This window comes from Manduca sexta, chromosome 25 (genome assembly GCF_014839805.1).
Source record: "Manduca sexta isolate Smith_Timp_Sample1 chromosome 25, JHU_Msex_v1.0, whole genome shotgun sequence".
NCBI classification, from domain to species: Eukaryota; Metazoa; Arthropoda; class Insecta; order Lepidoptera; family Sphingidae; genus Manduca; species Manduca sexta.
In genome coordinates, this window is record NC_051139.1 from 14,131,647 (window position 1) to 14,150,364 (window position 18,718).

At 36.9% G+C, this 18,718-nt stretch overlaps 1 protein-coding gene across 1 annotated transcript in view; it reads right to left on the reverse strand.

The window, feature by feature from the left end:
* Positions 1-18,718, reverse strand: part of LOC115441480 (glucose-6-phosphate 1-epimerase) — a 40,139-nt gene that overhangs the window by 2,601 nt on the left and 18,820 nt on the right. Inside the window, exons 3-7 of the mRNA XM_030166290.2 lie at positions 5,673-5,731; positions 4,109-4,265; positions 2,361-2,541; positions 1,732-1,888; positions 278-429 (exon numbers count right to left, since the gene is read on the reverse strand). Coding sequence (XP_030022150.1) covers positions 278-429; positions 1,732-1,888; positions 2,361-2,541; positions 4,109-4,265; positions 5,673-5,731 — 706 coding nt within the window. The remainder of the gene's footprint in view (positions 1-277; positions 430-1,731; positions 1,889-2,360; positions 2,542-4,108; positions 4,266-5,672; positions 5,732-18,718) is intronic.

Below are 18,718 nucleotides of genomic sequence, written 5' to 3' on the forward strand. Positions count from 1 at the left end.
AATGTATTAATTAGCAAATCACTGCAGGTTTATGTTATGAATAATATCAGTCAAATTACTTGCTGACTTAAGTTAATTTATGACTCTTCCCCTACTCGCAGATTTTTTTTGCTACGGGTCTGAAGGTTCTAAAATCTATTTGTAAACTCCCAATTCATCCAAAATCGAATATCACACGTTTTCGCATTTTGTATTATGCTTCAGCGTATTCCCCGCCCTCGGATGCCATCTGCTATTCAAAATTGAACTCTACTGGATGTAAATATGTTATGCAAACCTGCAATATCTGGCTAGCCTCGAAGGCGGTGCCGGGCAGCAGCACGATGGGTGCGGCGACGCGGCCCGCCTCCACGCACACCATGTTGGGGAACTCGTCGTCGCCGAAGTCCGGGATCTCCTTCGCGTACTCCGCCCACGGGTTCCAGATCACTGCGCACACCACGTACAACAAATTTAATATTTATATTACAGTTATTAATGTTTATTTTTGATTAAATTTTTATGAGCATTCGTGTACCCAGTTTACTGTAGTAATTAGTCGAAAACTTAATGATTTCAAATCACCAAAAATTAGTCAGTATAATAATATACATAAAATATTTTTACCCAAGTTACTATTTAAAGTCCGTCCCTGTAAATTGTAATACAATTATGTATATAATTAGTAGGAGTGTATAATTTTAATTTTGCAGCACCTCAATTGGAAACATTGTCTTAATTTTAGTTACTCGACAAGTTTTTAAATCATATTTAAACTAATACAATATATCTACACGAGGTCAACTTTGCTATGTCTTTGATAAATAACAGCTATTATTATTAAGCTTTCTTTCTTGTGCGAACCAAAGCCTTTGTCCATGAATCAATAACCTTTGAATACATCATTAAATTTCCCCTGTACTTCTAACTTCGTGCGGCCAATCCTGGTCGTTTTCAATAAACAATTAATAATAAGTAATAATAAAATTTATTTGTATTAAAAAAGACAAATGTTACAAAATTCGGTTGGTGTACAAATGTTACAGAGTAGTTAATTGCTTTACATTTGTCACAATAAGAAATTACTATCTTAATCTTCGATCCAATACCGAGAATAAACAAATCAAAATAAGTTATTTGTAAGCAATTAAAAAATAATATTCTCATTGGTCTGATCGAAACGGCAGATAAAGACAGATGATTCCAATCTTGTATTCCGCATTTTCATACTGATTTTAATTGTATTTATAGTTGGAAATAACCATATTAGTTGTAAATGAAACTTCGTACCATAACCTTACAATACTACGGTCTTATCTTTTACGAGACGAGTGGGATGCTCGTCTCGTCATTCGATTGCAATAAAAAAAGCTGTCTTCTAGAACATTCATTCCCAACCCAGTCCAGGTGTTCCCACCGGGGATCCGCAGGAGCCTTGACAGGGGGTATACTTGGCATGACCAAGAAATGGGGGTTCACAATTCGAAAGTGGACCCCACGAACTGTTTAATAGTAAAGTAATAAAATATTCACTTGATCACCTATCAATATATGCAGATAATATTGATAGGGCCCGTAGGAGAAAACAAAAAGGTCCACCGAAACCAGCAAAATTTTAAAAAGGGTCTATGAGAAAAAACTTTATTATCATCATTTTCCCTAAGGCGCCAAAAGAAGTATAACTTCAAAAAAAAGTTTGGTAACCTCTGTTCTAGAACGTTCTCCCTAACTACAAGACCATGTCCCACTAACCTGTATCTGGGAAGTTGTACTTCTGTATCCTCATCTTGCGTCCGCTGACCACGTTGGTGATGATGTGCTCCTGCATAGTGTTCTGGTAGATGCGGTCCGTCCACTCGTTGATTGTCACCACCTCGCGCGTCTCCTGGTACACCGCGCCCTCTCGGGTCTGCAAATATTCATTACTAGAGGTCGAGGCTTCACCCGCGTGGTTTTTTTTTCCAGTATAGAAGTCCCACTTTATATTTTCCGGGATAAAATTGAGCATATATTTTAAGTAAGACATCTAGCAATACATCGGTGAAAACTGCATTCAATTCCATGCAGTAGATTTTAGTGATGTGTGTAAAAGTACACAGACCTACAAAAAATATAAAAACACAACTATAATTATCAATGAAATTTAACCTGCTCGTATAATGTCAAATAACATAAGAGTTTTTATACAACTATATCTAAAAATCCTCAGCAGTCATCTCGCCAGTAAACATTGACCTAAAGTTCAAACTTAACTTCCCTTTTCTCACCGTTGTGATGTTTTTTCCTTCCTATCTAATTTCGGCTACGGCGGCCAATCTCAATGGAGTGCTAAGTACGCAAGAGATATTGTAGTGCACACGTGTGTGCGCATATCTTCATACCTTATCAATGAACATGCACCCGTGCATGCCCGTGATCTGACAGCGGCGCACGTCGGGCACCTTGAAGTACGTGTGCAGCAACAGCTGGCAGCTGAACGTCAGCTCCTTGCTCGGGTTGTACACGCCGATGTTGAAGTGCAACTCCTTCTCACGCAGGATCAGTCGGTACGTCAGTCTGAACCTGACAAGCACGCACAACATCGCTTATAGCTCATATTCACGAAGACGCGCACCTCCATTAGACCGTAGAATTTAATATACTTGTAACATATATTGCACACTGCGTCAGTGGCGTAGTTGTATTAGGGAACAACTACAATGCTGAGGAGGTCTTGGGTTTAATCCGCGTGTCGAGCAAAAATATATCGGTTTCTTTCACTCAATATCAGCCTGGAATATGAAATGTGTGCACGAAATTGCGATAAGCTCGCGCCTATTACATCATGGGACGGAATACACATGGCAGAAAGTGGTTACACCAGTTGCACCTCTGCCTACCCCATCGCGGATAAAAGACGTAAGTGTATGAAATAATATTATTTTTCTTAAATCCTTTTTATGAAGTTTATTCATGCGAAATCTCACACAGCGTGCGCGCAATGTGCTTAAAAAGTGGTACAATACATATTAATAAATAGATACACAGATGACTCTAGAGTCAAGACGATTAAAAATTATCATTGACATTGGCAATAGCATTGAATAATTGAATAAGAGCGTTATCGCAAACAAATTAGTAAAAATAAGTAAACAAATTACTAATATCCGCAGACATTGACACGAATGTTTCGCAAAGTTCACGGGTTCATTAGAACGTCATATGCCACTGTTATCAGTACTTATTATGAGTAATTATATCATTCATGTTAAACAATACACGGAAGTGTAAACGTCACCTTGTTAGACTTACGCTCTTTGTTTTATACAACTAAATTGACACGAGCATGTCAATAGTTTAGTGGTGATGACTCCCTATTACCATCAGCAATACCTATTGGAGTAGCTCTTTTTGGCATTGCAGCGTTTAATTTAAATATTTAAAAATACATTGAATCTCACAATGTCAAGGTATCTACAATCGTTAACGCTAATAGAAAATTGAAAAAATGTATGGGAATGAGATGTCGTATCGATAAGTCTTCGGTAAGATATGTCATCTTCATACATAACGTTAGCGCTAGTGTTTGTAAGAGAGCATCTTGGCTACAGCCCTAGTTATTACGCTCGCCACAATGTCCTTAAAAAAGGAACACAACAGTGCTCTTATTAAGAGTCACAATTCCCAGTTAGACTGGTTACAATGCACTTCAAACCGGAGTAGTGTTTGAAGGTAGAAATAGATATTGCGTTGGTACCTATTGAGACGGATTCATACATACATCCGAAGGGGGAATGCCGAGGGGTAATCATCTCTCATCAGTCGACATTCTATTGGACCCCACTGTATTTACCATCAGGTGCAGTGTGGTCACTTTGCCTTGTAGGTATAAGAAAGAATACAAGTGACTACTTGATATAAAAATGACCACGTATAAAGCGGGGTGAAGATTAGCAAGTACACTTGCAGAAGTTCACTTCCGCAAGCGATGTTTAACGTATAAACAATCACGGCATACCGACTTCTGCAAATTATGAAGCTTGCATTACTTGCGGCGAGCCACGTGTGTATTCAAATATTGCCTATAACAGACGCATCGGAAAGTTCTTGCCCAATATAGCCGCGAGAACTTGCTAGTCTAAACACTTACTGGAAGTGCCACATGGACCTGGTGAAGTCGTCGTCCATGAGGCTGAAGACGGCCTCCACGTCGCCGCTCGGCAGCCGCTCCGGCATCTTCTCCACGTGCCAGCGCGCCACCCGCGCGAACCCGTGCTGCGGACCGAACGCCCATTGTCCGAACTGAGCTGCAATGTCGTACGAAACTATGTTAGACATGAGCCAAGGTGTGGAAAACAGTGCTGAAGGGATAACCCGATTCCTGCAGGCTTCCCTTTATGTATAAACTTATTATCATTAGAAGGATTTGCAGACGCATTTGCGCATATTACTAGCTATATTATGTTGTGTCGGGTTGCCTTTCGGAAAATTTCACCTTTCGTCACTAGTGGAAAGTAGGAAAAAATCTTCCTAATGCGGGTTGATAACACTGCTTGAGCAATCGAAAATCTTATGCCAGCATAAGGTGTATACAGCGCAAGGGTCCCGACCTAGAGAAGTTCCGATTTCTATCATGTATCCGAGCGGCATAATTAAACGGAAATATTAAATTATAATCAATCAAAAACTGCTCAGTGATTGTATCGCATTTAGGGTTCATTTTTCAATCGTCAGATAAGCCATGAAATAAATTAGCTATATATGAAAGTGAGACAAGTTGTCAATATCATACATAAAACTGACATTTTTAGTTTGTTTGTATTGTACTCTAACCTAAAAATAATTGAGATATTTAATTTGTCCCAAACTAAAATCCATTATAATTAGAATAGTATTATTACATCATTAAATGCTTATCGTCATTACGTAATTCGTAATTGCAATGAATAAAAAAAAATCACATCAAAATACGCGCAAGCATTCCACGTGTGACCCAAGCAGATAGCCTTTTTTGGAAGTGTCCTGTGATATAAGAAAATAATAGTTCATGGATTTTTGCTCCACGAGTTCCTTATCTCGTTGATAACGTAGCCCTGGGGATTCTTCCGACACGTGTATAATGTATTTTGTGCAGAACCAAGACCTTTACGTTCGCTTCGGATTTTGGCATGCGTAACCCTAAACTTGAAAATTTTGAACAATATTATGTATAATGTTTACAAATAGCAATTGTTTTGATACACTTATATAAAACGCGATAAAACCGACTCGTGTGTGATAATAATTAACGAAAATTTTGTTTATTATTATGATTTCAATTTGTAGATACATTAAAGCTTTATCATGTTTAGTTTTATATTGCGTATATTATGCGAATGACGTAAAAAAATTACCGTTAATTTTTATATTATAATTGTACCATTTGTCCGCAGCTCCGACCGCGTGAAACATATTCTTTTTTCGGAATAAATATTTTACGCGTGCATTACGTAAGTTTCTATTAGTGAAAGCCTTTTTCAAAATCGATTAAGCAGTTCCAGACATTAACCGCTACAAACATACAAACTCACAAACATTTTTTGTAAACATTATACTGTATTCAACATAAATGCCTATGCACTACATTTACATAAGAATATTTTTTCAATTTATACCAAAGGCAAGTTACAGTTATTCAGTACGTTAAAAATAGTTATAATTGTGCAAATACTTACGAAAGACGAACGGTATCCCGCCTCGGATCGCCCTTTTGCCGTCGAACACGGCTTGTTTACTGCAAAAACAACACAAAAATACATTGACGGTGGTAAACACAACGGTATATGGCGCCGGCCCGCGCCGCGACAATCTCTATCTGCAGATAATTGTGTGGAGTATAGTGATGCGACTGCGCGCTGCACAATTATTCTATGAAGTTTGTTTTACTCTCTAATATCGATATTTTATAAATCACCAGATAAGGAAGCTATTAATTGCTATTGTAGATCATTTAGATGCTTGCTTCTTTTGAATTTACCATATTTTATTGAATTTGGTAAATGTTTGCTTTTTTTTTATTTTTTTATTTGTTACATTGTTAATTAATTCTCGTCAACTCTCTTCTATGTATGTATGTATGGATTACCTATTAATAGAAACTGCGTCCGATTAATTTTAGTCATAATTTGTTTCCTAAATAAATAAAACCGTTTTAACCAGAACAAATAAGTTCACATTATATCACCCTGCAACGGCATGGTGGTTCAATGAACATTTATACAAAGTTATTAAAGAGTAAAATATGCAACTAAATTGTTCTTGTGAGTTTTCACTTTAAACACATCTGGGTTATCACAGATTGGTATTGGCGTCCGATATGACGATACGCTCACTCCCTATCACATCATAAGACGTGTATAATCGTGACGGATATATGAGGAATATCCTTGAAGCTAATTTAACAATTTGTTTAAATTATATTTGGTAAAATAGGTACGGCACTACTGACTTAATTACTGTTTTGTCTTTATTTGTCCCGGACATTTAAACCAAAGGAACATTCAACAGAGTTTTGTTACTAATCCACAATTGCTAGCTAATATTTAATCTGCAATAAATTGTCGTAATGACACCTTTTGATCTATTAAATTACGATCGCAAATAACATCTTTCCGATTACGTAATATATCACAACTCGTAATTTTATTTGTTCTCTCCTTCCATCCTCAAAGTTAGTTGAATACCGCTGCAACCACACAGCAGACTTGTGATCCCATATTTCATTGTCGCCCATAATTGTACTTTGCACAGAACACATCTGGATGGATGGTCGTAAATTGCACTTTGGGTAAGTTTGCTAGATTATTTCATCAAATTTATAGTGCATCGCACATACAAAATAATTCATAGCGCACGTAATTACTAATTACCTTTTTCTGTCAACTATATCCTCATGATTAAACTTAATTTATATATAGCCACACTGTCTACTTTTTCGGATAAAAATAGCGAAACTTTCATACAAATCCGTTCAGCTGTTTCGACATTTTCTTTTAACAAACATCTTCAAATGTTTTTTGAATTATAACATTAATAAGACTGTGTGTTCCTTTGATAAAATACCCGGCTCTACAATTGTAGCAAAATAAAAGTACAATAAATTATTGGATACAGAATTGCATTGTTCTCATCCAGCGCTCTGTTTAAGTCTATTTAAATAGTGTAGGTACTGCAACAAGCCGTGTACCCGCTATCCACATATACCAGACGACAGTTTGCAAAACTAACACATATAAATTAAGAAGTCACTCTGTACCTAATAGCCGAAAGAGCACTAACAGACTTAATCTAGACCGTTAACGCAATTCAAAATCGATTCCTTTATCTCCTTGCCTTGATCTTCAATCTCAATATCTAACCAGTTAGATCTACTAAATCAATCACATCCCTACCTAGTAGCCACAACGACCTTTAATCCTACCTATCCAAAAAGAAAGTCCACCCTGAAGTGAAACATGGAGCACGATAAACGTTCAACAAAACCCGTATAGCAAACAGGGGAGCCGACCATAACCGAACACGGAGCGTCCATCAGACGTGACTATACCATCGAACATTACAATACAATACGCGGCAACATTAGCCCGCACCGCAACACTTAAACTCGACCGCACCACCATTACTCCACCAGCTCACGTTTCAAACATGATCAATTTTAGCGGTTGCATTCCGCAGTCGGGGGACGATGCAAAAAGCACCCTTATATTATAAATGCATCAGTGGACAGGTCGGCGCGACAAAAACTTAGCTCGAGCAAGCCGCGTATAAATTATTTATGCCATTTTTAGCATTTCGGAGTTTGTATGTGTCGTGCGATGACGAACGCGTCGTGTCCACTGCGCTCCGCGAGCCGACGCGAATGCACTTTTGGTGCTTTCGCGAATATCTCGAATGTTTTGTATTATTATTGAATCATTCTGTGGTCAAACTAGTTCCAGTATACTTGAGATTCAATTGCGTTGGATTTCTAATTTAGGTAATGCCATGGTGTAATATTTAATTGACATATTAAAATTACAAATTGCGCCTTATGATATCGTAAATGTTGTGCAATAAAGTGCAAAATCTCTTATCTGTTAGCTCGTTAATATATTTCGTTTTATAAATACAATTTCAACACAAATATTGTACAACAGTAATTAAACATATTAATTTCCGTATCAAACAAACGCAATTCTCATAATCTCCGCCAGAATTTAATGAAGAATAATAACCAAACGTATTACTAAGCGACAATGACCCACAAAAGGCGGAAATTAAATGATTCGAACCAATGATCCAAGCAAGCCGAGCCTCGAGCAATCCGGTGCAATCAGTGAGGCTGGGCGTATGGTGCGATTTGGGACGCAGAACTGCTCCACACAGATATATACCACATATATTTTTTAAAACTTGGTAATTAATGTAAAGAAATAAATAATTTCTATGAAAGTAATCTTTGGAACTACCTAAGTCTATTCTAAAAAAATAGGTACATTTAATTTCATAATTAGTTATCATCTGAACAAAAATTATTTCAATGGGCTCAAATATAATAATTTTGCAATAATTAAACGAACGTGGCTTAAAAACTATATTAGAGCTCAAAGGGAAATTTACTGCACAATACCTCTCTTGCTCTAATACTGCGGTAATGGCGCTGTGGCGTCTAACACTTTTAACGCGTTTTTTTGTACCTAAGAGGCAACAACTCACGAGGAGATACAGCCTTATATAATCACTATCTTATATCTTGCCATATCTATTTATATTTATGTCTACGGCACTACAAATCTCTTCCCCTTTAGTACCGGAACATTATATAAATATAATCAAGGGATTGTATACCCATGCTACAGCGCAAGGCAGATTTTGCTATGACAAATTGTATTCACAGAGACTGTCTTGCGCTGTGCTTCGTCAACTCCAATACCCGCCCAACGCCTCCCACACACCACTTCACGCGTATTACACTTGAACAAACAACGAATCGAACGAGTTCCGATAAATTACATTAATATTGATGCGCAGACGCCGGCGAAACGATTCATTAGCCGTTTCGGATAATGTCCGCCGGCGAGTGGAACGCACGAGCCTTTCTCATTCAGATTAGCCCAGCTCGCAAGGAGGTCTCCGTTTCAGCCTTGATGAGCTTGGAAACTGTTCAAATTGAATATATAAAGCTTTGAAGGCTTGTGTTAGGTGTTTGATCCTTCTTAATAGCTTCTTGTTAATAAGTAGCAGTTTTCGATCAGTAGCAAACAGAAGCAACGATATACGCCTCATGAAGGTCAATAAACAAACAGTCATTGCAATTATCACATATTCGCAAACGATACGACGAACAATCCATTACAAATCTGTAGAAAATCCACGTCACACGTAGACTGAACAAAACCATTTATGGCAAGCATGCAGCGTACTGTTACATTGAAATTAACCAAAGGTACGAAAATGTTAATAAACTGATAAATTAATAAATGTCATCTGCGAGAAGACATCCCGCGGTTGGTTATTCTCGTTATTTTTTTCGCAAAGTATTGTGTGCGCGCTGAAAGTGCCCGTCAGTTAAACGATATTTTACTGCGCAGTGTGTATTTAAGATCATGGGACATAATAAGTTAATTGCTTTTTACAAGTGCAATAAGAAAGATGCGCAGGTAATTCTACGAGAAAATGTACAGTCAGCCATAAAAATAGCTGAACAAATGCGGAATAACAAATCGCCTTTAAACTTTTGTGTTTTGTCAACAATCGTTTTTTCTTCAATAAAATAAACTTTAAAAGGTTCACTATATTTTATATAAAAAAAAATATCAATTCAAGTTAATGTGTAGAACCGTGTTGCAATTTTAAATTTGTTCTACTACTTTTGTCGTTGACTGTACATAAAACAACGTTTAAAATTGTGTTGCCGTGTATGTGCCGCGTCTAAGTTTTTCTGTTAGACTGTTAACATCTGTCCCGGACTGTGCGATGGTGTTGTTAACAAGTTCCGGTTTTTATTAACTATATTTTCAAACTTAATTATCGGAAATTTATGATCGATATATAAACGAGTATTATTTAATTAGGGTTCCTCATCGGAAACCCCATGCACAAACTCGTTCTTTTAATCCCCGCGGGGTTAGGCAAAGGCGCTACTGATGCACCCACGTTCCACCGTATGTATTCCATCCAATGATGTGATAGGGGGTGAGCCTACTAAGTAGAAACACCCAATATCAGTTTACCCGACCCGGGGATCGAACCCGAGACTTCAGCACTGTAGTCGTAACTCTACAACTACGCCTCTGAGACAGTCCATGTGTAATGTTTATTAATTAGTCCTGTATGTTTTTTATATATTGTACCATCATTTATGTACTAATGTGGATCAATCCTAAAAAATTAATAATATAATTTTAAACATTATCATATTATTATAACGCCTACATTAGATCACCGAAAAAAAAACGCAATAACTATAAGAAGATCTTTAATAATTATCATTAAGATTAATTTAATTATAAACATTATTTTTATGTTTACGTAATTTAACTCATAATACTTATGTCATTAACATATTAATGAGACGTAATGAAATGATAAAGTTTATATAAAAAACGAATATATAGTTTATCAGAATCGAGACGCTATGTATTCGAAATTTAAACATTTTTATACATGTACTTCTATAATAATAAAGAGGAATAATTTATTTGTTTCTTTGTAAGTTTGTAGGGGCTAATCTATGGAACTACTGAAACGATTTTTTTTTCACTTATAGGAAGCTACATTACTCCCGAGAGCTGTAAGCTTTTTAATCCCGGAAAAACTTATTCACGCGGACAAAAGCTTGTTTGTGTATTAGAGTGTCAAATTAAATACATTTATTTTGATAAAAATATTTACCGTGTTGTTGAAATGATGTTTAACATAATATATATTAAATTTGCAACATATTTTATCGTTTCAACGGCATGAAAAATTGACAAATTACGTTTTGAAACATTTCATCAACTATTAAATAAAAAAAACTGCATTAAACAAAAGGCTATAAGGTAAAAATTGCATTATCCTAAATCATTAAACTAGACAAAAAGCAACCGAGGTTATTACTGGCAATTGGCTCCATACAATTTTCATTGCGGGCAACCAGTATTTAAGTAAATGGCCGTACGCTAAACATCTACAGAACCTTATTAATGTGTCGGACGCGCTCCTGGCCAGTTTTAAAAGTTTTTATACGGCCAAAAAAAAAAAACAAAATACTGGAGATAAAATTAAGTGTAAATGACTAGATGCATTTGTTTTTAGCCTTTAAATAGGTTTCCCAATTAAGAAAGACATAATGTTTAAAAGGAATTAAAGAGATTCTTGGGTAGTGTCAGTCCAATGCCGTTGCTGGGTAACAATGTTCATATGCAGGGGCCTTATTCTTATTCTATGCCATTCTGTGGTAAGTCGATCGTGACGTTGTCTTTGTGAAATTAACGTAGAATGATATTCTGTATGCCAATTTCTAATGTCTTAAACGCGACGCGATGCGTTACGTGCTTGTTACGAACTGTCAAAATAACGTGTGGCGTAGAGAATAAGGTTGCTGGTTGACTTGGTGGTAAGGTGATAGGACTCCACGATCTTTTGACAATTCTTTAATGTATAATAATTGACATGAAAACATCATGCTGTTGAGTTTCATATGGTGAGCGAAGCTTTAGGAGGCCCAAAAGCCCCATTGCAACTCTAATACTTTTGAGTTAAAGCTGGCAACTCATTCACGATTATTCTGGTATAGTAGGGACGTTTATAGGTGGCAGAGATCACTAACATTAGGTGACAAGCTAATTTGCATGCCTAAGCTATAAAAAACCGGACAAGTGTGAGTTGGACTCGCGCATCAAGTGTTCCGTACAAACATCTATGTGAGGTATCTATATATTTAATATATGTAAGTTAAACTTGCAAAACTTAACTTAGCCGTTCAATCAGCAGACACAGTTATTGCATCAACCGCAAATAATAGGTTTGTAATAGTAAATTCGCTTTTTTTTATTAAAGTACATATTGCAATGCAAGACTATGGCTTCTCGCCAAATTTCATGATTCTAAGACAACGCGAATTACCTTTTAGGCTTTAATTTCTTAGTAAAATCGCAAAATTGCGACAATATGTGACATAAGCGGTCATATTTATTAATCGCGTTGACATACAATTTTGATTTTATCAGTTCCGAAAAAAAAACCGTAATCCCAAATATTTCATGTAAATTTATATTTGATAGCATTACAAGTTCCTAAGAATGAACGTCTTGACAAACAGGCAGAGGGACAAAAAGATATCGTATAAGAATTTCTTTGAAATACGGACCTCTAAAAAGTACCACATACATACAAACACATAACGCCATCATAACCCCAACATAACTGACATGTAATGCATAAAAATTATCATAGCCAATGTTAATTTACTGACAACAGTATCGTGAACCTGTATCATTACTAACGCTAATGAAACTCTGGTCACTGCATTTCGAATAACAGATCCATTTTAATCCTTTATACTTTAGAGCAATATTTAATACGATTACCGAGTAACCCAGCCCGTCTCACTACACGACAGCAGGTACTAAAATAATTAGCGCAATTCATGTGTTAATAATCGTATGATCTACTCCGCCACTTAGCAGATCGACATAATGATTGCATCTCGCGACTGACGAGCGACAAATGCCACCAATATCTCGAGTCCTGACTATCTTTGCCTTTTTTTATCAAATTACTTGAGCATGCACCTGATGGTAAGACGTGTCCGCTCATAAACTTAACACCTGGGTAATTTGAATTGCAGAGTACTGTATGGCGCTGCATCGCATTTCGTTCTGGGATATTAGTCTCATATTGTCCACAATGCCCCTGGCTACAAAGTCGTCTGTTAAAGCATCAATACTACGTCTTCTAGATACAGACAAGAGTGCAAAACCAAATTTATATTTCGTTTCCGGACAGCTTTCTTCAGTGTCAACCATGGAAACAATTTAAGTACGAAACATTAATTGCACTGATGGGATCGATGGTGCGAAATCATACGATGGAAGCTGGTGAGAGATGATAACGACCCTCAGAACTGAGGAGAACGGCGCAAGGAGGAGGAGGAATTTCACTATTCCAACGGACATAGATTTAGATTAGATTTGCTTCTTTTAATGAGCATAACACATTTAAACACTGAAGTGTAATTGTTGGTTAAATGAATAATATCTTCTCGTTTGTCGCGTTTCAGATTGAATAGATTACAAATGGAGGTGACACTGGTAAAAAATTAATTACAAAGTCACTATGCATTCATTCTGCATCAATTGAGATTTTAAAAAGTTTATAAAAATAAGATAAAATTATATTTATTAAATCGTAATAACAAGAGGGATAATTTTTATTTGCATAAGAAACGTAAGCTGTGAGGTATACGTTGAAGGAAAATAAAATTCTCATTCTCAAATTAGAGACATTGAAGACGAGTAAGGTATTAAAAATCGAAGTCCTATATTTATTACAGTAATTATTGCAGAAGGACAACTTTGAACAGTGTCGGTAATCGGAATTGATCCTGTAGTAAGCGAAAGTCATAACTATCATTCATGTGATTTGGTCCAATTAGGACAAAACATAGTTTAGATTTTGGGCATTCCAAATAAATTACTTCATAAAAGGTGAAAACTTTGAGAAGTTTCTTCTGTACATAACTGCAGGTTATCTGCCAATAATTTTAACCAACGTCACATTGGTAACCTCGCCAGAAAAGCTATTGTCCGTCAATCATGTTTTAATATAAGCCAGCGTAAAGTTAAAACGCCAATGGAAACATTTGATATGAAATGAAGTCAAATCGGAATAAGGTTCTCCACTATTGCCAAACTCAAATAAGGCAACCTAACTTGATAACGTTAGTGTCGCGACTCTATTATTAAATAGAAAAACATGAGTAAGAGCAAAACATATAACGCAAGAAGCCATCATAATCATCAACCACAGTGTATCCACTACTCCAAAAAATACGTCCTAAACATAGTCTCACCTACAGATTCTAAAACCTGTTCAAAGAATCATCAGATAAATAAAATAATTAAAAGTAAACCACTTTTAAATACACTATTACCACACCAAAAGCACAATAACCGCTGAAACACAGCCCATTCGACACACAGCATAAAGGTGACGCGCCTAAAACGGTGCACGACTTAAGAGTTAAACGATTTCCGCGAAACGGGACATCGGATAGATAAACTTTTAATTGAAGATTCCGCATCAAATTCCTGATGGGCTACCGGGAGCCGATTCGTCCGCTCCGGAGCCCAGTTTTTACGTCGGCAAACAAGTTCCCCAGTGCCCGGTTCAGACAGCGACAGTAAATATAACATCGAGCCCCTATCGCTTTCTCTGCAATCGTTCGGTTTATCGCATATTTGTAATATTTCCACTAATTAGCGACTATAAGGGAGTTTTGGAAGTCATAAATCCCCTGAATGTTCGTGTTAATTAGTATTGCAGTTGTTTTTATTGAGATGCTTGGCTTTTTGTTATTGTGGACGCGTATTGACATTTCGTTTGCGTGGATGCGTCGAACGCTGAAATATGTACAGAACTGGGGAGTAAATAGTTAATTGTACGAAAGCAGAAACTATGCACAGTTATTAGGGATCATTTCTGTTTCAAATTGTACTCATGACATGGGGAAGGGTTCGAAGTGATAATTAGCAATAATTTCCATTCCCGAAAGTGATCATGATATATTGTTTGGTCATATTAATACAAATACATTATCTGTATAATACAATTATTTATCAATAGGATCTTTTCTATCACTTCAAATATTATAAATACCTCTACGATGATGGACTATCATTTCAATTTCATTACCACAACATTTTTGCGAAACATTACCGTCCTATTGTGTCAATGTGTAACAAACATTACCATTTCATAATCTATAATAATTTTTCCCGCAAAAAATATATCCACCTTCGAATTATCGAACGCCACCTTCGATAATTGGTCACAACCAATTATCGAAGGTGGCGAAATAATATCGCCAGAGCGTACATACACATGCAAACGTTAACCGCGCTATAATCCATTACGGGAGCGGTTCGGTGGCAGCCGGCACCCGCGCACCACGCTCGGCGCACGACGCTCGGCGCTCGGCGAGGCGCCATAAAAACCATACGACTGGCGACATTTCTCGCCGCTGCTCCCATACTCATTGTTCTCAACTTTCCTACAACTATTGATTAAATAATTTCAATCATCACGTTTCTCAACATTGTTGTGGTGTTCTCGTGAGATGCACGCCTGCGCCGGCGCATCACAGCCGTTTCGCAAAACTCACCGATACCGTTCAACCACTCAACGATAACTGTATAATTAGCTTTAAGTACATTTTTATTAGCCCCCGGCGACCAATTATGCTTATGAATGGAATCCATTAAATATTGACTCGCAGCGCCTATGCATATCGATAGAGCCCGTAAGCTGGGAAATTATAGAATTTATTAAACAATGCGCGCTTCAATAACAATGTTAAATGCGACCGGTTCCATGCGCCTATTGCGAATGTATAATGCTCGATATTAATATTATCGCTCGATGAAAAACTGAGCGCCGCGCTGATAAGAATAACAACGTCGCGGCCTACACTCAGCGTCTTGTTTCAATAAGCACCCTTCAACGCGGCTAATGAATCCTCTAATTATTTTAACCGGGTGAACCTGAGAAAAAACAATCACAAAAAGTATAGTGAAACCTATTTGAAGCGCTGCCGAGTTAATGACTCGTAGCGTGTTACTTTGACATATTAAGAGAAGACAGTAAACTGGTTTGCAGAAAAAAGCAGCCAACGATGGCGCAGGCTCCTGAGAATGGACAAACGAAAGGTCGGATCAACACAACAGTGCAAGGCGCGAGGGTGCAATTAGATCGTTTTAGGAGCCAGCCCCGGGCCAGCTGTTCGTATTATTATCTTGCCGGCCCGCGGAGCACCGGTAGCGACGTACCGCTTAAATATAATAAATTACCCTGTATTTACGGCTCGCATGTGTGTTTATGACAATTAAGTAACGTTACAAGTGCGTAACCTCATGAACGAGTGATCTGCACTCCGGTTCGTGCAAACTGTGAGAACTGAGCCAAACACTTCACGACTTATCGAGATAAAATGTAAATCTTTGGCATTAAGTGCAGGATGTAAACCACTATGCCGCCGTACTGGAAATTTATCTAATGGATGTTTTCGTGTGTGCATTTAGTTGTATTTTGCACGCAAAGAATTTTTGGATAATGAAAACCAATAAAAATAATAAAAATTCCATTTTTACGATTGCGTACTTCAAAAGGAACCCTAATAGGATCACTTTGTAGTCCGCCTATCTATCAAAACTCTTTTCTTTAGGAACGCGTTAAGGTATTAAGTTGGAGTTTATATCAAAAACTCGAATCTACGGTCTCTTTCAGCTGTGAAAAAATCAAACTTGTAAATCAACGCGATCAAAAGATATGAGCGTTTATGTTGCATATTTTGCGATTTCACAAAAGAATCAAATCTATAGAGTACTTTCCGCTGACTCAGAATCATGAAGTTTAGGAAGAAACAATTACTTATGTACATATAAAGGAAAAAAATCTGAAAACCCTTATGTACTTTAACAACAAGAAAAGCTAAAATACTATTATTTGCGTTTGGTGCAATAACCGTCTTAGGACCGAACCGCAAAGGTAATTTGGTCAAATTTGATCTACAAAATATTTGGATACATTAATTATCTTACAAACAAGTTTGTACGTAACAATCCCTCCTGTTATGTTTAACAGAAACCAAACAATCGAATAACAATATTATCTAACTCTCTATTTCCCAACCGAAGGTACCCCTGGGTGCAGTGGGGACGTGCCTCTCGTCTTGGTTACAAAGTAGCTGTGTTCAAAACCGGTAGCCGTTTGATAAACTAGCTCGATTATTACTGAAATTACCATCGATATGAAGTAATTCTCGTCAGGCTCACTCGCTTTTATTGGTTCATGTATAATCCAGAATTGCTTTGACATTTTCTGAAAGTGGTTTGAGCGTCGTCCACACAGAATATAATCAAATTTTCCATTATAATCACACGCTACGTATAATTTGGTGCCATATTCGGATACAAACTAATTATTTCGCTTCTGATTATATTAATAATTAATTACAAATAACTAGAAGATGGCAATGGAGTGGAAACTCTAGATAATGAAGTCAACCGTTACTTCAGTTGCTCCTAATAAAGTTGTGTTTGTTGTACAAAAAACTAAGATTGCATTCAATTGTTGTTTAAAAATTCTTTCAATGATTCAAGCTATCGAAGCCGTCAATCTAACAGAACATAATGCTGATATTCAATATTATATATAGATTAAAATAGAAAACCCGAAATGCATGCTCCTTAGAAAAGTTCATCAGCCCGTTGCAGTCAACTGCGGAACATAGGCATCTCCCAGGGTACGCCACAGAACCCAGAAAAATTATAAATTTAAAAAATTGTGCAATGGAATTAATCTCGAAAACTTCTTAAGCCACGTCTCATGTATACAATTAACAGTATTAACACCATTAATTATAACCGATCATCAAAACTAACTTGCACTCGTAAGTCTAAAAACAATAATTACAATGAATTCAGGTTCGTCTAAAAAATATATTTACTTAAATACCAAATAAAGAACATATAAGAAATCCTAATAATAGCTTATTTCGCCGCAGAACCATTGACAGTATGAATAACATTTGATTAATGCTTGAATATCGGTGTGTAATACGAAAACCCACAAACATCGGTAACATAACACGCATCGGTTAACATCGCCAACGCAAGGAACAGGCCAGATCGCCTCCAAACTAGAATTACTATATAATTTAGTGTTCGGAGGCATATTGCAAATTGGAGAAAAGACCCGTTCTCATTCAATGGGAAACCAAAAAGTTTAATTCATACAACCATCTACGTTTCATAATTTTAACTCGGGAGTAAGTTCATCATTGTTATTTGGTCTATTTCGGATTGGAGAAATACTATTTGATATTGATGACATCTTTCGACTTTAACCTCGACAGAAATTTCAGTAACTAGATCATACTATACATACTTATCTATAGTTTTAAAGATATCAACAAAAAAACCTACAACTCTCTTTTGAATAATCAATATTTTTTTTTCACCAAATCACTATTAAACTTTAACTAAAATCGTCCAAAATGACCGACGCCAAAGATATAATCTTACAGATTTGTACAAACGAAGCAAAGCCGAGTGAAACACCGATGGTAACTGGTAGTACGTAGGTACTATTATTCCGTACTGATAAGTACTGGAGCTTAGAAACCGTAACCTTGGCGGGCGGGAAAGTGTTATTGTACACGCGTAGGCCGAACCCATGGGCCGAGGCGAGCGGCCGCACGTGCGACGCCAACTCTTTGTGCAACACCCAACGACAATCATATTTCCGGCTTAATATAAAAAAAAAATCAACTTAACCAATACACCGCTTACAATAGACTTTTGAGTTCTTTTCTTTGAATACTCCATGGTGCCACCATTTTCTCTCTGATGGTCGCTATAAAGCTGACTATATACCGTGGCGTGAAATCATTACATGGTGATAGAGCTGCTCTATGATACCAGGCCGTTTTAATGATGGCAGAATGATATATATTGTCTTTTAGAAAACCTTCGAACAT